The following is a 26,046-nucleotide window of genomic DNA, read 5'->3' on the forward strand; positions in this document are numbered from 1 at the left end:
GAAGAAGAAGAAGAAGAAGAAGAAGAAGAAGAAGAAGAAGAAGAAGAAGAAGAAGAAGAAGAAGAAGAAGAAGAAGAAGAAGAAGAAGAAGAAGAAGAAGAAGAAGAAGAAGAAGAAGAAGAAGAAGAAAGCAGAGTAATTATAAGTTAAATATACACTTGAGTGGAGTTGCAATACATAACTGCAGAAGAAGCAAGCTGAAAGATTGGTTTCAATTTTAGATTTTGTTCTTTCCTTCCCATTTTCTCTTAATTATCACATCCCACACACACGGTTGTGCATATTTTCAGTTTCCTCATCTTCTGAAGAACGCTGGGTTTCGCAGGCAGGCGGCTAGTCACCTGCAACAACCAAGTGGTCCTGCTGAGGTCTCCAAGCTACTGTCAGTGTCAGATGCCAGGGTCTGGTCAGTGGACATGGAGGAGATGTCGTTGACAGAAGAGGATGGAGGGAGGCTCTCACTGCTGTTCACTGCTGCACCTGTGCTAAGAAAATGAACACAAATATGACTAAATCTGGAATCCCTGGACTCCTCATTAGACCAGACCCAAAGGCATTTTTATTGTTCAAGATTCAAATAATGGTACTACTATACATGAAAGGAGAAGCAATTATTAATGTAATGATTACCAATAGAATAAAAAAATTCACCAGACTTATGATTACATCAAGGTAGGATATCTTCTCTCATGCTAAACTTATGTGTCTTAGAAATTTGTGGGGCGGGGGTAGGGGACAATGATATGTCATTTAACAACCAGCACACTAGGGGTAGGACTTGAACTCTTCCCTTCATTTCCTGAAGCTTGTTTATTCTTTATCCACTATACCAAAATATCTCTCTGAAATAATAATAGCTCACATTTCTAGAGCATTTTAAGGTATGGCAAATTGATTTAAATTTTATACATCTACAGGAATACTAGAATCTATGAGATCAAGCTTATGTCACAAGAAATATCAAAATTAATTCCAACTTCCTGAAGAAGAAACAAGTATTTCTCCAAATGGAGTTGGGGATGGGAATCTTCCTGATCACTTCATCCCAATTATATCTAAAATATCCTTAAATGTTTCTGCAATACTTTGCTCCATCCTGGACCTTTCTTTTGGCCCATACCACATTCTGATAGCTGACAAAGTTGAGGATGTTGTACTGTCAAGGTTTGAGTGGAAAAGCCACTAGTTATATATTCCTATTTTGACACATTTTAAATGGAATTCAACAGAAATCCTATTCTGATATCTGATTGTGGCATGGAAGTAACGTGAGTTACAGAGTCTTAAAAGTGATGCCAGCAGCATGCGGGCTCTGGAGTTTTCTACCAAATGGGAAAAACTTGCAAAATGTTTATTGTTCAGGGATCAGCCTGGTAAATAAAGAGAGGCTTGTCATAAGAAGATTGACCACTAGATCAGTAATTATTTTGGATGTGGCAACCATTGAAATTGACTTCTCTAGTCATAGGGACAGAGTATGGGAAAGGAAGTGCAAAGGGTTATAAGAATGTTGCATTAGGTCAAATCTATCCATGTGCCTATTGAATTTCTGGTTATAGATGAAATTAGAAGCTATAAATAATTTGCTATTAAATTAAAGGATGCAATAAACATTCTAAGAGAGGCAAAAAATGAATCAAAAGATTTTGTTTTATTGTGGCAACAAGAAATATTTCATGGGACAGTTGGTCGGCTTACCTTGTACTGATGATGATGAATGTTAAAATTTTTTTTAATTCTTTTAATAGAAACAATATTGAAGATCACTACAAGTGACTATATTTAAGTAATTATTTATATTTAAATTAATCAACTATATTAACACTTTTTTGAGTTATTAAGTTTGTAAGTTTCAGTTACCTGTCAGCCCATCAGGATTCTTTGTCCATTCTCATTCATTTTATTCAGATAATCAATGTGCATGTCATTCTCTCTCTTTTGTGTTTTTCTGTTTGAATTGTGTTGTAAAAGTCTTTCCAGATATCTTTGTACTTCTTATATGCAATCTCATTACATCATAATGATCCATTATTCTAAAAGGACACCATTGAGCTTCCTCACTATTGTTAGAAATTGGAGCTACTTCCAGTTTTATGTAATTGCATATAATGATACCATGAAAATGATTGAACAGACACTACTTCTTTGTTTATTTTTGATGAAAAATGTTTGGTGTTTATTCCCATCAATTATTTTTGCAATTTCTATTGTACACTGCCAGATCGCTAGAGGCAATATAATGCAGTAGAAAGGGTTCTGGCTCGGCTTTATTGGTAGGTAATTTTTTAAAAGACCAATTTTGAAAGATAAATTGTTCACCCTATTTTTGAAGCTGCATTGATTAATACACACCTGGATGAAGTCATTCGACCCTAAATGTTTTTGTTTAGCTTTTTCTAATTTTGATGATTTTTTCATACATTTTGCTCACTGGTCTTTTCCCCCAGAGATTATTCCAGGTAAACCCTGTTTTTTTTTTCAAATATTTTTATATCTTTTATTTTCTGTAGATGGAAAAAAAAACTTATCTAAACTAGCTTGATTTCATACCCTACCTGATGCTAATGTTGCTATGTGATTTGTCTGCTGTTGAATTTTATTCTTGTGCTATGTGTTTCTAAGCAAGTTTTAAAAAAAATCAACGACCTTACCTTCTGTCTTAGAATCAATACCAAGTATTGGTTACAAGGCAGAAGAGCAATAAGGACTAGGATACTGGGATCAAGTGACTTGCCCAGGGTCACATAGGTAGGAAGTGTCTGAGACCATATTTGAACCCAGGACCTTCTGTCTTCAGGTCTGGCTCTCACTCTACTGAGCTACCTAGCTGTCTCTATAGACAAGTTTTTAATGCTAACTATAGATATAATTATTTGCAATATGGTGATGTATGGAAAAAGTTGTTGGTACCATTTTCATGATTTACAGCTGTGAGCAAGAATCCTTTAGAAGAAATAGAGTAGCCCTTGTAGTCAATAAAGGGGCAAGAAAGCAATACAGTCTCAAAAATAACAGAATGATATCTATTTGAATCCAAGGTAAATCACTTGGCATACAAGTTTATGCTCTAACCACTGATGTTGAAGAGGCTAAAGTTGATCAGTTCTTTGAAAACCTACAACATCTTCTAGAAATAATGTCAAAAAAGATATCATATTCATCATAGGGCAGTGGAATGCTAATGTGGGAAATCAAAAGATAATTGACCTAGGAGTACAAAATGAAGCAGGGCAGAGACAATTAGAGTTTTGTCAAGATACCTCACTTGCCATAGCAAACTCTCTTTTTCAAAAACCCAAAAGGTGACTCTACACATGGACATCACCAGATAGTCAATATCAAAACCTAATTGATTATGTACTTGCAGTCAAAGGTAGAGAGCCTTGTGCAGTCAATTAAAACTGTGGCTCAAATGATGAGCTTCTTATTTCAAAATTCAGACTAATTGAAGAAAGTATGGAAAACTAGATGAACATATATATAACATCTCTTATGAATATGAATTGGAAGTGATGTTTAGGTTTATGAGACTAGATCTGGCAGATACAGTGCCTAAAGAACTATTAAATAGGATGCAGCAACAAAAAACATTTTAAAGTAAAAGATCAATTAAGCAAAATGGCTGACTGGTAAGGCCTTACAAATACGAGAGGAAAGAAGGAAAGTGAAGGGTAAAGAAGAATGGGAAAGACATACCCATCTGAATGCAGAATTCCAGAGAACATCAAGGAGAGGTAAAGTTCTCTTAAATAAGCAATGTGAAAAAAGAGAAGAAAATAATGGAATGGAAAAGACAAGAGAAAATAATTCAAGAAAATTAATAACATCAAAGGAATGTTTTGTCCCAAAATGGGCATGATGAAAGACAAAAATGATAGGGTCTTAACAGAAGTAGAAGAAGTGGCAAGAACGCAGAGAAAAACTATACAAGAAAGATCTTAACATTACTGAAAATCACAATAGAGTGGTTACTGATATCCTGCAAAATATTACTAGAGCTAGATATCCTGTAAAATGAAATCAAATGAAATCTTAGAAAAGCATTGCTAACAATAAGACTAGTAGAGGTGATGGAATTCCAGCTGAGGTATGTTGATGTTAAAGTGCTGCACACCAACAATTATACTGACAAATTTAGGAACCTCAACTGTGGCCACTAGACTGGAAAAGATTAGTTTATGTACCAATCCTAAAGAAAGGCAATGCCAAAGAATATTCAAATTATCAAATAATTTGGCTTATTTCAAATTCCTGCAAGGTTACACTTAAGATTCTGCAAGGTAGGCTTCAGCAATATGTGAACTGAGAATTACCAGAAGAGCAGTTTGGTTTTCAAAAAGGCAGAGGAACTAGAGACCAAATTGCCAACATTCAATGGATTATAGAGAAAGTAAGGTAGTTCCAGAAAAAACATCTATTTCTGCTTCATTGACTACACTAAGGCCTTTTTACTGTGTGGATCACAACAAAATGTAGTAAGTCCTCAAAGTGTTGGGAATACCAAATCATCTTACTTTTCTCCTATGGCACCTAGGTAAAGAAGCAACAGTTTGAATTGAACATGGGATAACTGATTGATTTAAGATTGGGAAGGGAATATGACAAGGCTGCATATTGTCACCTTATTTATATAATTTATATGCAGAATACATAATATGAAATGCAAGGCTGGATGAATCAAAAACTGGGATTAAGGTTGCCAGGTGAAATATCAGCAATCTCAGCTAAGCAAACAATCTACACTGAAGGCAGAAAAGTGAAGAATTAAGAAGCCTCTTGTTGAGGGTAAAAGAGGTGAGTGTAAAAACTAGCTTGAAACTTAGCATCAAAAAACAAAACAAAACTAAGATCTTGGCATATGGTCCCATCACTTCTTTCCAAATAGAGGGTGAAGAAGTAGAAGCAATGTCAGTTTTTATATTCTTGGGCCCAAAGATCACTGCAGATGGCAACTGCAGACATGAAAAATTAAAATGCTCTTTTGAAGGAAAGGTATAGCAAATCTGGACAGCATACTAAAAAATAAGAAAAGAATTATCTGGCTGGCAAATGTCTGTATGGTCAAAAGTATGTTGTTTTTTTCCAGTAGTAATGATGGCTGTGAGAGTTGGACATTAAGGAAAGATGAGTACCATAGAATTGATATTTTTGATTTGTGGTGCTAAAGAAGACTTTTGAAATTCGCTTGGAGAGCAAGGAGATCAAATCAGTCAATACTTAAAGAAAATAATTCACATTATTCATGGGAAGATCAAATACCGAAGCTGAAGCTGAAATAAATTTGGTCATATAATGAGAAGGCAGGACTCATTGGAAAAGACCCCGATGTTGGGAAAGACTGAAGGAAAAGAATGAGATGTTTAGGTAGTTTCATTGAAGCAATGAACATGAACTTGGACAAACTTTGGAAGAAAGTGGAGGACAGAAAGACCTGATGTGCATTTAGTCTACAGGGTCATAAAAAGTTGGACATGCCTGAATGACTAAACAACAACCACAAAATATCCTCCAAGGCCATTAACCTCATCATAGCCATTAATGTAATTTCTTTAAGGTGATTTCTGAGATTGTCCATCAGATAAAGGCAGTGGTTCCCAAACTTTTTTGGCCTACTGCCCCCTTTCCAGAAAAAATATTACTTAGCCCCCTGGAAATTAATTTTTTCTTTATTTTAATAGCAATTAATAGGAAAGATAAATGCAGCTGTGGCCATCACCACTTCCCTGGATCACTGTAGCACCCACCAGGGGGCAGTAGCTCCCACTTTGGGAATCACTGGATAAAGGTATCCTCTTAGATCTTTCTCTGAATGGTCAGGAATTGGTGAGATCAGAATTCTGTGGATTACACTTTGACATCCTACTCATACCATCAGAACACACCTTCTATTTTCCATATTTCAATTTCAACCTATCCTACTCTTTTGGTACTATGGAGTCACCAAAGTAAAATATCCCAGGACCCAGGCTAGAGACTGCAGAACTTCTCTGATGTTTGGTGTTTACTGGTACCTCTTGTCTCTCTCCTTTTGTAAGCCTCTGCCTAATCTGCATGGATTCATCAAAATGTTCAAGTCAGATCAAGTCAAAGAGTATCTATTGTGTCTACTAGGTGTTAGAAAATATTCCATGCTTTGGAAATACAAAGAAATACAAAAGACATCCCTTCCATCAAGGAGCTCAAACTCTAATCTATCGGTTTCTTGCTTGCCATGTCCTGCTAGAATTTTGAAACGGTTGGAATTGGTGTCAATCAGTGCTGACATTAGTACTGGAGAGTATTCATTACTCATAGTGGCGGTACTAAAGAACAATGGAAAGATATGCATGTAGTGGGCTAATAGAGTTTGAACAAAAGAAATAAATGGATTCTATGTTCAAGAGTTCAAGGGTTCCAGAGGTACTGGATTGTTAGCTTGATAGTCAACGACTCTCAGTATTGGACTGTTTAGTAGATACTAAATCATAATCCTATGTCTGATGAAGACAAAGTACTTCTTTCACATGTCTCACTGGATTTTGTCTGAGTCCATGCCCAAAAGCAGTTTGAGGGGTACTCTTTCCAACTACTTAGAAACATTTGTGTACCTAATATGTAGATTAAAGTTCTCCAATCAATACGAAACTATCATTAATCTTTTGTCATGTCGTTCTAATATCTTACTGGAGAGGATGATGAGGTCATCAGAGTACACAAATATTTCCAAGAAGTTTATTTCTCCATTACATTCTCCACTGACCACAAACACAGGACTCCTAAGGTGAGCTTATTGAACATACAGTTATTTAGGAATGCAGTTTCAGTGACTGAAGCCACTTCTTTCTACTTTGTAGTTTCAGGTAAGCATCATAAGGAATTTTCATTTTACTTACTAAAATCAATTACAAATTAAGGCATATTATCTGATCATTTTCAACCTTATAGGAAGAAAGGAATATATTTGATAGGACAAAGGAATATACTAAAGTTTCTGAGCTGAAAATTCAGTTATGTTGAAAAATCCATTGTTTCAGGAAAAAATAAATTACTTAAATTATTTTAAAATAAGTTATTCCATTTGAATGAAATTGATTAAGATAGTACAACAAAGAGGGGATGAGCAAAAAAAGAGCAAATGTCTTGTATTTTTAAATGAGGATTTTTTTTTCATTTTAGGCAGAAACACTGTTAAAAACAAATTCTCTTTCTGAAATGTGGACTACATGGGTAATTATCACAAATCAATTCAGAAAATAAGTAGCTATGCTCTCATTTGCAGGTAAATCATTATGCAAGTGAAGTCTGATAGTGAGGGAAGCACAATTTATTTAGATTAACTTTTTTTCAGAATACACAGTCATTTTATCCATAAACCTCAAAAAACATCTACTATCCTGCAGAGGTACATTTACTTTTTTCTGGTCACATTAAAAAACCGGAGCTAACATCCAGATATAGTCATCACATCCTCTAGAAATAATGCTTAACCAGATTAACATATCTCCGTTGTCAGAGAAGCATGGTAGAGTACAAAGAACATACATTTTGGAGTTTAAAACTCAAATTTTAATTCTAGGATTTTCATTTACTATGAGACTCCAGAAATTTCACTTAGTACAATGGAAAGAATAGGAGCTGAGGGTTAAATCCAGAGCTAATACTCAGAAGTCAGAAGATTTCGGATTACTATACATGGGGCATTTAACCATTCTGGTCTAAATTTAGTTTTTTCATCTGTTAAATGAGGTGGACTTTTGAAGACCTTTCTATTCCTGAAAATATGATCTTTTGCCTCTGGAGTCAGAATCTCCCTTTGAATCCTGCCTTTGACACTATCTGCAAGAAGGACCAATTCACTGAAATATCTCCACCTTCGTCTGTTTCCTTGACTACAAAATAAGGGGACTGGACTGGATGTCCTCTGGTGTCCCTGCCAGCCCTAGATCTATCACCTATGGGCCTATGACAAGGAAATCCCTATTCTTCTTTCTAACTCTAAAATCCAAGGACTCTAAAGTTTTGTCTTTGATGGTTGCTGTACCCTGGCAAGCCATTGTAATCTAGGAAATGGACATTCTTGATCTTCTTGAGCTTTTCCAGGTGGATGGTCAAGGCAAATTCTTCCAAGTGCTTAGAGATCTCTTCCAGGAGTTTTTGCAGTGATCTCTACAAAGAAGAGTGCCTAGGGCATCTCATTCAACATAAGAAATCCCTCTTCATTTTGGCTTCTCATTTCAAATGGTGAGGAGCCCATCTGGTGAGCAGACATCTCTCTCTTTATGTCTCATCACCTCATGCCCACGTAACAACACTCACTTTAAAAAAAACAATAACTTGAGGAAACATTTGACCATCCCTCTGATATATAATATAGCATATAACATAAATGTAGTGGGGAGCACTTGGTCCTGCCTTTCTGTGTTGATGGGATCATATAAGTGAGGGACAGATAACAAAAGTAATGACACATCCACATGCTAATGAAGTACAAAGGATTTTTATCCTACCATAATTTTGTGAAGGAGGTTCTCTGACTGATTGGAAGCACAGTAAACTAAAGTGTGACCATTTCCAGGAGCTGTCTGCTAAATCCTAGAGACAGTTTGAAAGTTTGAGAGATTTTGAGACAGTTGAGACGCATCCAGCAAGAAAATGCATTGAGCCACGCAGTTCCAGTTAAGAAGTTGCCTTCAAGGAATAGGACTTCTGGTAGCAAGAAAACAGCTAACTATGAATTGAAGAGAGAACTAGCTCTGATAATAGTCTAGCTATGGTTATGGAGAGGCAAAGACCCATCAAGCCCAACTATGGAATCAAGACCTGTGCCTGGTGGAAAAACAGAATGAGGACTCTATAGGAAAAGATAGTGGCATCCTGTAGATATTAGGGTATACATTATGTCATTTGTATGGGTTCCCTACCTGTGTGTCCCCACAGTTTGTGATCCCTTATCTCATGGATACTGTGTTTTGGGGACCCAGGTTATTAGGGTAAAGTAGGATGGAGAGGGGATATTCTGTAAATACTATTCTTACTATGCCCCTTGAGTAAAGGCTTTTGGTTAAAAAAAATAATAATTTTTTTTATTGGCAAAGAGTAACCTTACTAGGAGGGGTTTATGGGCAATTATTTTAGGAATACAGACCCACCTACCTAAACTAGGTAGTAGAAGCCCCTCTGGGGACCTCTGAGTGCTGAATGGGGGAGGTACATAAATAATTAATATGTTACATATTACTGAGTTGTTACATAAATAATTAATTATAGCACATTTCTGTTATCATATATAAAATATGTTACATCACACATAAATGTATAGTATGATTTTAGAGAGGTAGTAAGTGATCTTGAAAGGTTTTAAATGCCTATTTAAATTGTTTTTTTTAACATTAAGAACCCAATGAAAAAGACAAACATCCCAACTAAAATAATGATGAGGGCACTGTCATCATGTAGTCCACTTAGTTGAGGTGCTATTAGTTCTGTTTTTCACAAGCTCTTGCCAATGGCAGACAACACACAAAACAATTAATTATACACTGGGCCTGAGTACCTGAAGGAGAAGGTTGTCCTTTTACTACTCCATTTTTAGTCTTTTCTTCAGAATTCATTACTTCCTTATAGATCAGTTCTGCAAGAAACAATTGTCAAGATAATTGCTCTGGTTTAGGCTTCAGAGAAATTCATTATTCAAGGACAAATGACATTTCTGATGTGATGGAGTCAAATCAAAATGGAACAGCATTTCTTTTTGTACTCTGCCATCACTTTTTCCCTATATATTTTTTTAAACCCTTGTACTTCGGTGTATTGTCTCATAGGTGGAAGATTGGTAAGGGTGGGCAATGGGGGTCAAGTGACTTGCCCAGGGTCACACAGCTGGGAAGTGGCTGAGGCTGGGTTTGAACCTAGGACCTCCTGTCTCTAGGCCTGGCTCTCCATCCACTGAGCTACCCAGCTGCCCCTTTTTCCCTATATTTTACCAATTCTTCTGAGATTATTTATTCTGCCACATATCCTTACTATAAATATATCTTAAAGGGGTCAGTCCTTGACGTTTTTGCTTTTTAACATTAATTAAAATTAATTAAACTCAACGAATTCGTTCAATTATTACTTATTGAGTCTATTATGTGCAAGGCACTTAACCTGATGATTTGTGGATAATATTAAGAACAAACTATGGTTCCTGACCTCAAGGAGCTTACAGGGAGGAAAAAATAAGACAAACACAACAATAATATTTTGTGATTTCTTTAGTACTAGTACTTCCATTGCCAATATAAATTGAAAGCTTTTCATATCCTCTCATCCTGAGTTAGTATTAATTCACATAAATCCTCCATATTTTCACAAAAAAATATTCTACAGAGGATCTGCCTAATAAACGAATGCAGAGAAGAATGTTTAAGAAAAAGAGATTACATCTATTTGGGAGAGCAGAGAATATATCATGAAGATGGAAACATATTATCTGACCCACAGAGGCTTTAGAGGATTGGACTAGATGATCTCTGAAGTCTTTTCAAATTCTGAGATTCTGTGTTCAGCAGCTACAGATTGTATTGGCAGAGGGAGGAAAGGTATATTCTTCTATGAAGTTTCCATCTTCATGTGTCTTCCCAAACTCCGTCTCTGATACCAATTTCTCTTTATTGCAATCAGTTAGTTGACACATCTCCAGCTGCCTACAGTGTACCTCTCTACTTAAGCCCTGATAACATTTGAAACAACAAAAACTTAATTCCCAAATTTATAATTGATCATTCATTAATTACCCCAAGTTTTAAACATGGGTAATATCTTTGACTTTTCTTTCCATAAGACTTTTCTCTACTTATTCACCTACTCTTACCAATGCTACAATTCCATAATCAGTTCTGTTTAAAGGCCATCCCATTTCTAATTTCTTCCAGTATATCCTCAATTCATTTGCCAGGATAATCATTCAAATAGTAAAACAAAAATATTATTACTTTCCTGGGATTCTTCATTAGTAGAAGAGACAGGACAGGGAGTCTGTCAGAGGTCAATGTTCAGTTACAAGTCTGGATGGACTGATCTAGAGCCAGTTCCATCAGCAGCCTCTGACTTCTCAACAATCTGACTAGCTAAAGAAACTTCCTCAGACTCACTGTTGCCCTCAATGAACAAAAGATGAGCAGTTTCTTCTTTCTTCTCTACCTGCCCACTAAACATGCTTTCTTGAGAAAACAAAGATGAAGTTCTTGCCCTTAGACCTGACAACACAGCTTAAAGGGAGGCGTATGAACTCAGAGGAAAATTGGAAAATGAGATAAAGTTCTCAGGCATACCAAAACTTTCTATAGACTTCTGCTTTTGCAGCAGATATGTCTATGAAGGAACTTATATACGTCTCCATATCTTCCATTAAATCAAATGTAAACTCTTCAGCTTTTCCAGCTACATACATTTGGCCCATCATATTTATGCAGCTACATTTCTCCATACTCTTAAATAAAGACTTAGGCCATAGTGTTTAAAAGAAAATAGGAGATAAACTGAATTTTATAAACTTAGAAGAACTCATAATGTGCTTAACACATTTAACTCCTACATAGTTATCAGTCCAACAACCATTCCTACCAAATCAACAACGTTTGAGTTAGATAATAAAAACAATGAAGCTAAAAATTTTTATTAAATCTACTAATTCTTGATCTAAGAGAGCTCTTTCCTTACATTCTGTTCAGATTGTAGGTGAATTTTTTGTGTTGATAAAAGTAGTTTTAATCCAAGATTTCTCCTCAAAATAAATTTCTCTACCACATGTCACTCATGATCACATGTGATTATAAACTCCTCCGTCTGGCATTTAAAACTTTTTACAATCTGGTCCTTTCCTACCTTTTTTTTTTTAATTCTAAAAAAAAGCAAGAATAAAGCATTTTATAGCAATAATAAAACTTAAAATTTGAATGTGGTGGGGGTAGAGTGGGTGGAGCAGTTTCTCTTACCAAATCACTACACGGAACAGCAAAAGAGGACTAGCATAGGGGAAAAGGAAAGTGAAGGAGGTGGGGCAGAATATCAGGAATAGAGGAGTCAAGCATCAAGGAGGAGACGTTGAGTCTGTCATGATCAGCATCGGATTTTTGTCTCCTTGTTTTATATTTATTTATTTTGTAGAGTACACAAGATTGGTTGTGGTGATGAGTGGACTTTGTGTTGAAGAGCACCTTAAATTTAACAATCAATTCAAGTTCTTGGAATTTAGAAAATTGTGGAGCTTTGTTGAGTATTGGAGTCTGAAAATATTCCCCAAATGCATTACAAAATTACTATTTGGGGGTTGGGGCAGGAGGGGGATCACAAGGTGGCTTCTATTGCCCAACCAGCACCATTCTTTTTTACTCTGGATGTATCCTTGCCGAGGATATTCTCCTTTCTTGTCTCCACCTCACCTTTGACTTCCTTCAAGACTCAATTCAACCTCCTTGGGAGACCTTTCCTGAGCCAGACCCTTCCCTTTTCATACCTACAGTTGTTTGCATGTTTTGTTCTCCATTTCAATGTAAGATCTTTGAAGGAAGCAATCTTATTTCTCCATTGCTTGGAATTTTAATTTTTTAGAAAAATCACGGGCATTTTTACTTAAAGTTAAACAGATGAGCATAGACTGCTACTGATGTGTCATTCATAGTCAATCAACCCCATTCCTCCATCTTACACTGCAGATAGCACACAGGGCCTGGAATATGTTAAACAAATGCTTGTTGATTAACTGATGTTCCCGTGGCACCCCTAGGAAAAGAAGAAACCTTAGCTTCCTTCAAAGCTCAGGTCAAGCTTTGACCACTCCCCAAATACCTTTTCCTTTATTTATCTGTTTTTATTTTTATTTTTTTAAACCCTTATCTTCCTTCTTGGAGTCAATACTGTGTATTGGCTCCAAGGCAGAAAGAAGAGTGGTAAGGGTGGGCAATGGGGGTCAAGTGACTTGCCCAGGGTCACACGGCTCGGAAGTGTCTGAGGCCAGATTTGAACCTAGGACCTCCCGTCTCTAGGCCTGACTCTCAATCCACTGAGCTACCCAGCTGCCCCTATTTATCTGTTTTTAGATTGTACCACCTCCTTGATGGAAGAGATTGTTATTTATTTGGTCACAGTGCCTTGTACATAGTAGGTAATTAACACATATTTGCTTTTTTCCATATTTTGTTCTTTAGCATTAATATTAGAATGTAAAGATTGTGATAGGTTTGGAGAATATCAGATTGGATAGTATTAGATAATGTCAGTGCTAATTACTATTACATCAAATGGGAAATATGTCACTTTATCTTCTGAGTTTTTAGAGAAGTCACAGTCTGATTCTTAAAAGAACAACAGAAAAAAGAATTTTCCTTTATTTTATCAATATATTTACCTTTCCATTCTTCAATGGTATGTTCTCTTTCATCCAGCTGTTTATCATATATCTGTGGAGGAGGCTATAGAATAGAATAAGCATTTTTCCTGTTAACAATATGCACATATAACATAAAATAATATACAATATAGGTAGATATTTTCAATCTATTTACATACTTTGGTATAGAATAAAATGACTGTATTATAGATACTAATACCTACTGGCCTATTCAAAACCTGTAATTTCATTTAGAGCACTGAGCTAGGTCTAAAATATCTTAAAGATACAACAGAGATCTACTTAATTTTGTCTTAGTGTAAAAGGGTAGACTAAGTCAGTAAGGCAAAGAAAAGACATTGTGCTGAGAGTTATCACACAAGATTAAGATGTGAGTATGGTCGGGAGGTCTGGAGGAGGAGGAGGAAGTGAGGAGGAAATCAACATTCTGCTGCATATTTTACTCCAAAATGTAACCTTAGAATTCTAAAACCAACGAGAAATTGGTAGAATGATGCATTTGTCTTCTCGGCTGAGCCCCTACTTATTTTATTATATAGCAAATGACTGTTAAGTTCTTAGTGTTGTGTTAAATGCTAAATGAAAAGAAATGAGACAGAATGGACAGGGAGCTGGCTTTCTTAGGAAGACCTGGGTTCTAGTCCTACCTCTGGCTATGTTATCTTGAGCAAGCCAGTTGATTTCCTATTTCCCCAAATAATTAAATCTATGGGTTATGGAGGAATTGCTTGTCTATATTGAAAGAACATTTCTTCATTCATAATCAGGTTATAAGAAACTTATGGAGCTCATTATTTGATTAAAAAATGCTGGGAAAACTGGAAAATAATCTGGCAGAAATCAGGCATAGATCAACATTTCACAACATATGCCAAGAAAAGCTCAAAATGAGTATGTGATTTAGACATAAAGGGTGGTAACCTAAGCAAATCAGTATATTTTAGAAGAAATTACCTATCAAACATCTGAATGAGGAAAAAATTATGACCAAGAAAGAGAGAGGTTTGTGAGGGATAAAAAGGAAAATTTTGATTATGTAAAGTCGAAAAGTTTTTGTGTGAACAAAACCAATATAGCTAAAATGAGAAGAGAAGCAGGAAGCTGGGAAAATACGTTGTGGCAAATTTCTATGTTAAAGTTTTTATTTCTCAAATATTTAGGTCACTAAGCTAAGTTTATAAGAATAAAGCCATTCCTCAGTTTATAAGTGGTCAAGGGATACATGCAGGCAGTTTTCAGAGGAAAGGATTGAAAGCTATCAATAGTCATATGAAAAAATTTTCTTAATCCAAATCTAAAAGGACTTAAGATAAATAAGAGAATAGATGAAGCCTGAAAGCAGATTGAAGCATTTTTTTTAAACCCTTACCTTCCATATTGGAATTAATACTGTGTATTGGTTCCAAGGTAGAAGATTGGTAAGGGCTGAACAATGAGGGTCAAGTGACTTGCCCAGGGTCACACAGCTGGGAAGTGTCTGAGGCCAGATTTGAACCTAGGACCTCCCACGTTTCTAGGCCTGGCTCTCAATCCACTGAGCCACCCAGCTGCCCCCACAGAAGAGGTTTTTTTGTTTTTTCGTTTGTTTTTAAAGAGAGACATGATGTAGGGAATAGTTTCAGAAAATCCTGGGAAGACTTATGTGAACTGATGTAAAATGAATTGAGCAGAACTAGTGTAACATAGTAATAACATTTTCTATATTACACTAGATGAACATTGTTTACTTAGTAAAAAGTAATATTTTAAAGTTAATCAGCTGTGAAAGACTCAGTAACTTTTATCAATACTCCCTAAGAGAATAAAAGAAAAAATGTTCATTCAAATCTTGTTTTCTTCAACATTCACAGAGGGAGTACAGAAAAGTAAACTTAAGTGCTGGATATGTTCTATTTTGTTAGTTTTATGAGAGGGGGAAAAAAGAAGAGAAAAAAGGAGCATATTAGGAAAATGATGAGGAAGAAGAGAGAGGTGCTTATTATTTTTTATAACTTGGTTGCATCAAAATAAGCATATACAAACTTGAGGGTACCTGTGGGGGCAAGAGGTGTTTAGAGGGAAAAACAGTCTAGTTGAAGTTGCAAGATATCCTGAGAAATAGGAGGTGGGCTGTAGCAAACAAGTCAAGTGATTGCCATTACCTTGATCACCACCTACCTTCATACCCCAATGGAGATGGCCCAGGACCTTTAACTCAAGAGCCTTGGGAATAGCAATGACTGCAAAGCCATCACTAACGGGAGAAATCACTGTGCCTTCCCTGCTACTACCAAGACCAATTGATAACTCTTATAAGGAAAGATCCTGCTCATACACTCAAATCCTCTCTTTCCTTATAACATAACTAACTGCCATTATGGGCATCTAATCCCAAGAACCCTGGGAGTGGCAGTCCCACTCTTCCCCCTACAGCCTCCAACTAACTGCTGGGCTTCCTTCCAGCTTAGTTCATTTTTTGTGGCCTGAAAACTGATTTTGTGGGTTCTGTAGCCACAAAAAGTTCTTACTACCAAAATCTTCCACACCAAAAAATGCTTCAACATCAGAAACATGATTTTATGAGAGAAATGAAATAAAAAATGAAGCATTACCTTCTGCTTTGCTACTATATCTTTGCATCTAATTTACAGCAGAATTCTTCCCCATTAGATAGATGAACTCCTTAAGTAAGGTCTCTCTTAGTTTTGTTTCTGTTCCCTAGAGCTTAACACAGTGCTTAATAGTGAATGTTTAATAAATGCTTTTTCATTCATTTATTCACATAATGAACCTTACACATCTAAATTGGGCAAAGGAAGCTAATAGATATATACACACACAAGCAAACAAAGATTTTGATGTGGAAATATATTCATTTCAGAAGAGAAATAAGGCATAAAGAGATGGAAAAGAGGAATTTAAAGGAGAATTTAGAGTTGAGGAAGGTATAATTAAAAATGGAACATTTTGGTTATAGTGGAGTGATCATAGAAGGGAATATTTAAAAGAAATGATATACAGGGACCAGTGATTAGGGCCTTGACAAGGTAAAAAAGTAGAAACAGGAAATCAGGATCATATCATTTAAATTAGAGATGACTAATTTTGTACCCATTCCCTTTCTTCTATCACAATTTTTTTCTTCATAAAAATAAGGGAGAGTTGAGGTAAAGAGAGAAAAACAGATTTGATGGAAGAAAAAAAATAATAAATAATCATAAGCAAGAATTAGAATGGGATAAACTCACCAATAAAATTGAAAATGATAACAGATTGGATTAGAAAATTAGAAGCCAAAAAAAGGCTACTTGTAAGAAACACACTTGTAAGTAAAGATGGATACAAATTAAAAATGAGGGACTAGAGCATAATTTATTATGTCTCAGGTAAAGGCAAGAATAAAAAACTGATACAATGAAAGGAGATAAATGAATGGAGAAATTATATAATGCTTAAAAGCAGCATAGTTAATGAAATAATATCAGTACTTAGAGATACTATAACCAAATGGTATATTATGACATTAAATGACATTAAAACACTGAAAGGAAACTCTAAACATAGGGGAAGATATAACTGGAAACCTCAATATGCCTTTTTTGGTTTAAATAATATAATCCTAAGGGGCAGCTGGGTAGCTCAGTGGATTGAGAGCCAGGCCTAGAGATGGGAGGTCATAGGTTGAAGTCTGGCCTCAGACATTTCCCAGCTGTGTGACCCTGGGCAAGTCACTTGACCCCCATTACTTAGCCCTTACCACTCTTCTGTGTTGGAGCCAATACACAGTATTGACTCTAAGAGGGAAGGTAAGAGTTTAAAAAACAAATAAATAAATAAAATTATAAGATAAGAGCTATTCCAAATAAATAAATAAATAAAAGAAATAACATAATCCTAAAGAATATGTATGTCAAAAAATAAGTTATAGGAAGAAATAATTTTATTTTTAGAAAAATGGCAATGTGACATTATATGCCCAAAGTTTCCTTATGGAGAAAATTCATATATCAAAACTCTTTCATTAAGAAAAAAACTGCAAAAATAAAAAACAAGAAATAATAGATAAATGAATTAAGCACCTAAAAAAATCTAGAAAAAAAGTAAAAAACCATATAATCAAATATAGACTAATCAGAGAAGCAAAAAATAGAAAACTTAAAAATAAAGTGGGGAAATCCATTGAACTTATAAAAAGAAACAGGATTTTATTACTACACCAACCTGTAGCATCAAAGCAGTAATCAACTAAAACACATGGTACTGAATAGATTAGGTGTACAAGATCCAGAAGCAACTGAACACAGTAGCATACTGTGTGAAAAACCAAAATTGTTACATATTGACAAAATGCTGGGGAAATTGAAAAACAATATGGGAGAAATTAAATTTAGATTAGCATCTCACACCATATAATAAAATGTTTTCAATGGATACATGAGCTAGATATGAAAAATCCTATCCAATTAGCAAAGAAAGGAAGTAGACACCTTTCACAATTATGCATAAGAAAGTCTTTGGCTAAATGAGATGATCATAAAAACTCAACTGATCATTTTATCTAATACTTAACTAAGTCATAACATTTCAAATCCATTTGTCAACTTTTTTTTCTTAAAAGTTATTCTCATGGATGCCTGTTTTCATATGGGACTAGACATCAAATTATTTCAAATTTATTTTTGATGTATTAATTCTGAGAAGGTCTATTTCTGCCAACATAAGGGCAGGATCTGCTATAAGTGTTTATGAGAAATGTTGTTAAATCTGGAGGAAAAACATTCTTGACCAGAATAAATTTATAAAAATATAAGTGGAAATAAGGCTAGGGGAAGTTAAAACCCACCCATTTGTTCCCCTAGTAGGTTTGTTTCTCTAGGCACACCTAATTCTGGGAACAAGCACCTATAATTATAAACACACACACACACACACACACACACACACACGTGCACACACACGTGCACACACATCTTCTAGTCTATTCATTTAAACGTCATTATTCCTGGTTTAAGGTGAAGGGGCATGGGCTACCATCATGGTCATGTTGTGGCCATGAGATGACTGCTAATTCTCCCTTTATCTCTCCTTGTTTTCCTCAAGAATCCCCAAACTCTGAAACTTCCACCCATCTATCTGTCTCTATGCTGAAATCTGAGGATTTTTGGTATTAGTTTCTTTTCTTATCAAAATGGGCAGAACTGCAATCCCCAGGGAGTTTTGTAATCAGGCACACACACACACATTTTTACATAGCTATATTAATTAGAAAAGGTTTAGGGGGCAACTGGGTGACTCAGTGAATTGAGAGCCAAGCCTAGATATGGGAGGTCCTAGGTCCAAATCTGGGCTCTCTCAGACACTTCCTAGCTGTGTGGCCCTGGGCAAGTCACTTAACCCCCATTGCTGAGTCCTTACCACTCTTCTGCCTTAGGACCAATACTCAGTAGTGATTCTAAGATGGAAGGTAAGGGAAGAAGAAAGAAGAAGGAAAAGGAAAAGGAGAAGGAGAAGGAGAAGGAGAAGGAGAAGGAGAAGGAGGAGAAGGAGAAGGAGAAGGAGAAGGAGAAAGAGAAGGAGAAGGAGAAGGAGAAGGAGAAGGAGGAGGAAGGAGGAAGGAGGAAGAAGGAAGAAGGAAGAAGGAAGAAGAAAAGCTTGTATCTTCTTGTCTTCAGCCAGACCCAGATATCATGGCATCATAGATGAGACCTTTCACATCCCTTTTGTTAGCCAACCTTGCTTAATGGGGAAAAATTCACTCTCATACTCTCAACTAATTTCTGCCTACAAAGATCCCAAAGGGTAGATTTGGAACAGAGGTAACAGTAGGACCTTGCTCCACAACAATCGCTGTTCTGGAATTCCCAAGCATTAGGAATGATCTTAGAGATGGAAAACCATCTTTAGATCCACCATACATTTCCAATGTGGAAAGTTGCAGTCATGTTGTCTCGATATGAATTTGGATGACAGCAATAGTCATTCCCATTCTCTAGTCATAAAAGCATCTTTTTAATAAAACTCCTTTGGACACCTAGGTCAAGTGCATCTTGCCTCCTTCTAAATGTAGGACTGCCAACACCAGGAAGGGGAAGGGATGAGAGGGAGGGAGATTAAATTCAATCATATAACTTAGGAAAACTTGTATGGAAATTTATTACATGTAATTAGTTAAAAAAAGAATAAATAAATATAGGGCTGCTACATTGTCAAGCTAAACAGAAAAAAATTCCTCTCTTTCACCCACATTTGCAACAAAGTAAGATAGCATTTGAATTTGTTTTCCTGGCAACACAAGATCTTCACTGGCTAATGATGGAAGCATTGCGAGTTCTGATGCTCTAATGTGGTATGAGTTACCAGTATGGTCACCAGGAATTCTTTTTAAATTAAATACTAACAAGCAACCAATTCTATGTATTCTTTTCTACCCTACTAAGAAATCCAGCAGGAATGTTATGATTGGCTTAAATATACCCAAGAAGAGACTAGAGATTTCACACTAATAGGTTTTCTTGGATTAAGCAACCTTCTACCTCAAGAAACTGTGACATGAGGAACACAAAGAACATAAAGTAATTTCTTTCAAGTTAGAGAAAAGATAAAATATTAAATGAATTATACGAAGAGGGAAAAAATCTAGTTTGTTTCATTTGGCCCATGATTACTTTCCAACTTTCACAGCTTGATAAAATATGGCTACATTCCATCAGTGAACAGGAAAAGAGAGAGTGCTTCCTTACCGCCTCCACTTCTGCAGGATCATACCAGACATTGATGTATGGATGCTGTAAGGCATCATCCACTGATATCCTTTTGGCCGGATCAATGACTAGCATCTTTGACAAAAGATCTCTGGCTTGGCTGGCTGAAACAATGAGAGAAAAAAAATGATTGCCAAAAAAGTAAAATTCTAAGTGATTAATGATGGAGAAAAGATAGTGCAAAGGCAAAGAAAGGGGAAAGAAAGAAGTATGAATTGGTTTGAATCAAATATGAATCTTCATTTCAAACACTGATTCAGATTTTTGACCTTCTAGAAAATAAAGTGAACTTTTTATTTCCATATATCTCTACAATTTGTTTTATTAAGGAGACTGAAGGGCTAACACACTGTGAGACTTCCTTCCTTTGATATCCTAAGTCATATATCCCTGAACACAGATTTATCTAATTTAGGTATTCATTTGTTGATAAGTATGTATTGTTAGATCTGTGTTTTGACAATTGTATTTCATTCATATAAATTTGCTAAGTGTAATAATAACTCTGAACAACTGCTACTGGTGCAAGGATATTAGAAATGTATTCTTTTTATTATGTTACTAGGAAGAGTGAAGTTAATGGTAGAAAGATATCTAACATCTTGAGTCTATGAAAATTACTATTCTAAATCACTTAACTATGAAGAAGCATATTATCAATATCATGATTTATTAATTTTGTGATTATAATGAATATATTATGTAATTTTTCTGTCAAAAGCAATGAAATTATTTTTCTAATAGCATGATGAGAAAATGATCATTGGTTTTTTAATCCTTTTTTTTAAGTAAAAATATCTTTTTGTCCATTGGAGGACACTTGGGTTTTTTGATTTTACTTACTAGAAAAAGAGAGGTAGATGGTCTGTTCTAAATGATATGACTTGGGGCAGAGACTCCAGTTTGAAGATCAATGATTGCTGCCCCTTTTTTGGATAATGTAGGACCATAGATTTAAATTTAAAAGGGACCTCCTAAATTCTCTAATTCGAATTCCTCATTTTAAAACTGATTCCCAGAAAGTTGATGTGTCTCTTCCAATGCCCCAGAGGTTAGTGAAGTCCCAGGGTGGGACTTAGGTCTGAACCCAGGTCCCCTAACTCCAGAATTCCTGTATGTTTCATTGTGTTGTACTGCCTTTAGCCCCTTATCTTTCATTCTTCTTCTTTGGGAAACTGTGCAATTAATATAATTAAACTTAAAATATTATTTGGCCAAAAACAGTACTAAAACAAAAAGAAGACAACAAGAAAAAGAAATTTAGACATAAAGCACAAGGCTATCTACTGAACAGAGAACATCTAAGAGTATCCAACTCACTGTCCATTCACTGTCCCTCAATATATATTCAGAACAACATAGATAATGTTAATTTGTGGTTTTCTGAATCAATATAGAGCTGCAGATATCTGTTCCTATTTGAATTGACACCACTGAGAGGTATACTCAAATGCATTTGGCTTTTTAGTGAAAATTAAAAAGACAAATTTGTAAAAGAATCTTCTTCTAAATCTTCAAATTAAAACAAATAAAGAGATACTGTACTATTCATTTTATTTAGTAACTAATCTCTACCTAGGAAGAAAGTTGGTGTTTTTGAAGTTATGAATTAACGTTATTAAAGACTACTTATAATAAGAAACAAAAAAGAAGGGGAAAGTAGGCAGCTAGGTGGCTCAGTGGATTGAGAGAGGCCCAGAGAGAAGAGGTCCTGGCTTTAAATCTAGCCTCATAGACTTCTGTGATAATGATATTAAATCTACCTTGCCCATTCTCAAATCTAATCACCAAAAGTGTGAACAACTCTACTTAACTCACTAGTTGGGAGATCTGTGACCCACATGTGCTAGAGTGAGTGACTAATCAGAATTTGCTGACTGCCTCCTGGGTAGTCCTAAGAAAAGTGTCTATTGTGATTGGACACGTAAACTAGGAGGAAGGCACAGGAAGTGATACAAAAGAATCCCCTTTAAAAGAGAGTTCAGGGAGTTCAGCTTAACTCTTCTTGTTCATGTCTTGGACCTGAAGGACTTCTTGTTCGTGACTTGGACTTGAAGGAGCGCTGGACCTGGGACCCTGAGAACTTGGTGAGACTGTTCTTAAATCTTTCCTTTGGAATTTCACGTGGTGAGTATAAAGACTAAATCTTCCTGAACTTCTCTTAAGGAACTTCCCTTTCAAAAGAGTCTTTGTGACTAAAACCTTTGCTTCATTCACCTCTGAGGCCCTCTGGCCCTCCAGCCCTCCAGCTCTCTGGCCTTGGCCTCAAAGCTAGGCCTCGCTCGACTGAGGACTAATTAGATCTTCCTGGGTTAAACTAGGGGACTGGAGCAAATTACCTAGTGTGTTAGGTTACTTATCCTATCTTATCCTCTTTCTGATTTTCTTATTTTCTCTTCCTCTCCCCATTTGTAAGTAAACTTCCAGAAAGGTTATTTTGACTTGAGGTTATTCTTTAATTGGGGATTGATAATTCTTCAATTCCCTGGTGACCAAACCTTTTAATATCCACCAAACCAAAGCCCCTTTTTACTCCCTTACACTTCCTCACTGTGTGACCCTTTCCTCGCCTTTACCACTCCTCTGCCTTGGAACTGATACACAGTACTGATTATATAAGACAGAAGGTAAGAGTTGTTTGTTGTTGTTGTTGTTTTTGTTTTGTTTGTTTTTTCTAAACCCTTGTACTTTGGTGTATTGTCTCATAGATGGAAGATTGGTAAGGGTGGGCAATGGGGGTCAAGTGACTTGCCCAGGGTCACACAGCTGGGAAGTGGCTGAGGCCAGGTTTGAACATAGGACCTCCTGTCTCTAGGCCTGACTCTCACTCCACTGAGCTACCCAGCTGCCCCTGTTGTTATTTTTTGAAAGAGATGAGGAAGACTTTGATGTTTTATTAATCTGTAAATTGAAAAAAATCTCTGAGAAATTGAATGTTTTTGTTCCTCTTTTAAATACAATTGAAATACCACCTCCTTTAAAAAAAACTTTACTGTTTTCCCCTATTGTAATGACTTTTCTATATTTCTCTAATACATATTCCATGTATTATTGTGTTTTAGTAGCTCTAGTGAGGTAGTGTCCAAATCTTGGATAAAATTTCAATCTTCCCTAAGACTTAGCATTGTACTATATGCACAGTTGGTCCTTTACACATGTTTGCTGAATTTCATTAATTCCTGATGATATGACTTAGAACTGAAAAAGGCTTTGGAGATAATTTAATCCAACTCTGTCATTTTACAAATAAGAAAACTGAAGACAAAATGTGAGAGGTGCTACATATGTCACAAGTATCCCAATCATTAAAGTATAAAATAAAATATTTGGAAATATGCATTGACTCTATAGTCTTTCTCATATCACCTTACATCTCAAATGATCCACCAATGCAATATCAATCTTTTTTTTTAGTTTTTGAAATGTTTACCACTACAAACTAATATAATGCTTTCTTTTTACAATTTTTCCTTTCTTACACTTGGTTGCCATTAGAAAATTTCTATTTTCTCAGATACAGAACATTAAAAAGTAGGAACTGTGATACCCATCTGATTAGGAGACATTCTGAAAAACAGAAACAAGGTCAAAGAAAATAGAACATGTTCTTTCCTAAAATATGTTATCTTAGATTCCCTATATTTATTGGTTACCCAAGTTTACTCAACTTAAAACTTTTTTCATTGAGTAAAGTTTGCCATGGGGGAAACAAATTCATTTTCATTGTCTCATTGTCCCATCAAATCTAGGGCACTGGCTCTTAGTCACTTAAGTGAAATATAATAGCAAGGATTAGTTATACTTTTCCTCCTTTGATATAGCATTTCTCTGCCTTTTAATAGAAAAACATGTAAATCTTCTTAAAAATTAAAATTTAGGATTTTGTTCTGGTAGTTAGATTCTCAGGAGGTGACCTCTAATGGATTTGAGCATAATTTCATGCAGTAAGAATTCACTGTTAAAGGCAAAACCATAGTTTTAGTGGCCATAAGTTTGCTCCTGAAGTTGAATTTCATTCACCACTTTTATTCACAGGTAGATCTATTAGTCTAAAACCATACAAGTGAGATAAGCTCATAGGTGTTCAAGTGCCTTAAAAACTCATAAAATTTTGGAAAGCTTCTCAAACAAACATTTTATTGGAAATCTTTCCTCTGTGTGAACACGTGTATGTAGATCAGAGAGAGACAGAGAGACAGAGACAGGGAGAGGAAGAGAGAAAGGGGAGAGGGGAAGAGAGAGAGGGGGGAAGAGAGGGGAAAGAGAGGAACAGAGGGAGGAAAAGAGAGAGAAGAACAGAGAGAGAAAGAGATAGAGAGGGGGGAGAGAGACAATGAAGGAAAGAGAGAGGAAGAGGGAGAAAGAGGGAAGGAGGAAAAGATGACAGAGACAGAGACAGAGACAGAGAGACAGAAAGAGGAAGAAAGAGGAGGGAAGAGAAAGAAAGAAAGAGAGAGAACAAAGAAGAAAACACAGAACATGGCATAAAGGAATAGTGGTCAAGATAACCTGGATTCAAAGTCCACTTCTTAAAGAAGTGTGACTATGGGCTAGTCACTTACCCTATCAAAATTTAGTTTCCTTATTTGTAAAATGGGAATAACAATAATAATCATCATCACAGTAATTATATCACACAGTTGTGAAATTCAGATAATATAACCTATGTAAAATGTTTGCAACATTAATATAATAATTAAATAAACACAATTAATAATGATGTAATTATTATAATACACAAGTCAAACATGAAAAAGAAAGGAAAGGAAGCATGAGCTCAGGGGGGTAGATAATAAGAATTGGATTCATTAAAGTCTATTTTTACCTCCTACAGTTCAACATGAACATGTTATACATTCTAAATATTAAATAAAAGATGTTATTTTATTTCATATTATCTAGAATTTATTTGCCTTCCTTCTTTCATTTTCCAAATATGATGCTCATGACTCCATCCCTTCTTAGAAAAGAAAGAAAAGACCACTCCAGGAAGGAGTGGGTAGTTACAAATTCCATCTTGTTTCACATTATGGCATAAAAAGCTTTTTCTTAGCATACCTTTAAGTTTATTGTGCTCGGAGTCAGCAGGGAAGAGGGAATCCGGAAAGAGCTTGGGGAAAGTAAGGCCCGCATACTTAGGCCGATTCTCCACATAGTTTCTTACTGTGGGTTGCAATTTTTTCATGAATTCTGGACATGGTGTTCCTAGTTGCTCAATTACTTTGTTCCACTGGTCAATATCTGAGGAGCAAAGAGTTAAGGGGAAAAAAAAGTATACTCTTCTAGCTATTGCTACCTGACAACGTGACTAATTATTTCTCAGGTTCCTGAGTTCTTGTAACAAGAATTTATAAGCAATGAATTCCTACTGAAATTTCAATCTCTGATGACAATTACTTTTTGGACTCTGTCCTGATGATTGGATTAAACATTTTAAACTTCTCTCCCTCGCCCCCAAAACAAACAAAGCATAACTCTGGGATTTCAGGGTAATGTAATCAGATACTGGACAGTTTTTACATGAGTTCATTCCTTGTATGATTTTGTATTTACTCAATTGTATATGAGACGTGGCACAGTGGCTAGAGAGCTAGTCTAGAATCTGGAAGGATCTAGGTTCATTTTCCATCTCTGACATAGACGGACTGTGGAGCTCTGAGTTAATCATTTAATTTCTTCTCGGCATTCTGGAAACTCTCTGAGAACCAGAGAAAGTATTGATTTGCTTTGGTAGAAGGAGTTTCTTCACAGGATATTTCCTGAAGTGTGGAATACAATGCCCCTTCTCCCATACCAATGAAATCACAGACCTGGCCCCTGTCTTATCTATGCACACGTCTTGTACAAGAATACTTGGCGTATTCTTGGCGCTCCTTTAAGATCAATCTGTGCTAGTTTTGCTTATTTTCATTTTCATATCCCCAGCCGATAGAA

The 26,046-nt window shown here is 35.8% G+C and overlaps 1 protein-coding gene across 3 annotated transcripts in view; it reads right to left on the reverse strand.

The window, feature by feature from the left end:
- Positions 1-337: 337 nt before the first annotated feature.
- The window catches only part of MAPK10 (mitogen-activated protein kinase 10), a 110,647-nt gene continuing 84,938 nt past the window's right edge, over positions 338-26,046 (reverse strand). Inside the window, exons 8-12 of one of the 3 annotated variants that reach the window (XM_044680368.1) lie at positions 25,171-25,353; positions 20,092-20,216; positions 13,370-13,433; positions 9,533-9,610; positions 338-480 (exon numbers count right to left, since the gene is read on the reverse strand). In XM_044680368.1, coding sequence (XP_044536303.1) covers positions 338-480; positions 9,533-9,610; positions 13,370-13,433; positions 20,092-20,216; positions 25,171-25,353 — 593 coding nt within the window. The remainder of the gene's footprint in view (positions 481-9,532; positions 9,611-13,369; positions 13,434-20,091; positions 20,217-25,170; positions 25,354-26,046) is intronic. The other 2 variants (XM_044680370.1, XM_044680369.1) reach the window with 2 other exon arrangements.

The sequence above is a fragment of the Gracilinanus agilis genome, chromosome 6 (assembly GCF_016433145.1).
Source record: "Gracilinanus agilis isolate LMUSP501 chromosome 6, AgileGrace, whole genome shotgun sequence".
Lineage (NCBI taxonomy): Eukaryota > Metazoa > Chordata > Mammalia > Didelphimorphia > Didelphidae > Gracilinanus > Gracilinanus agilis.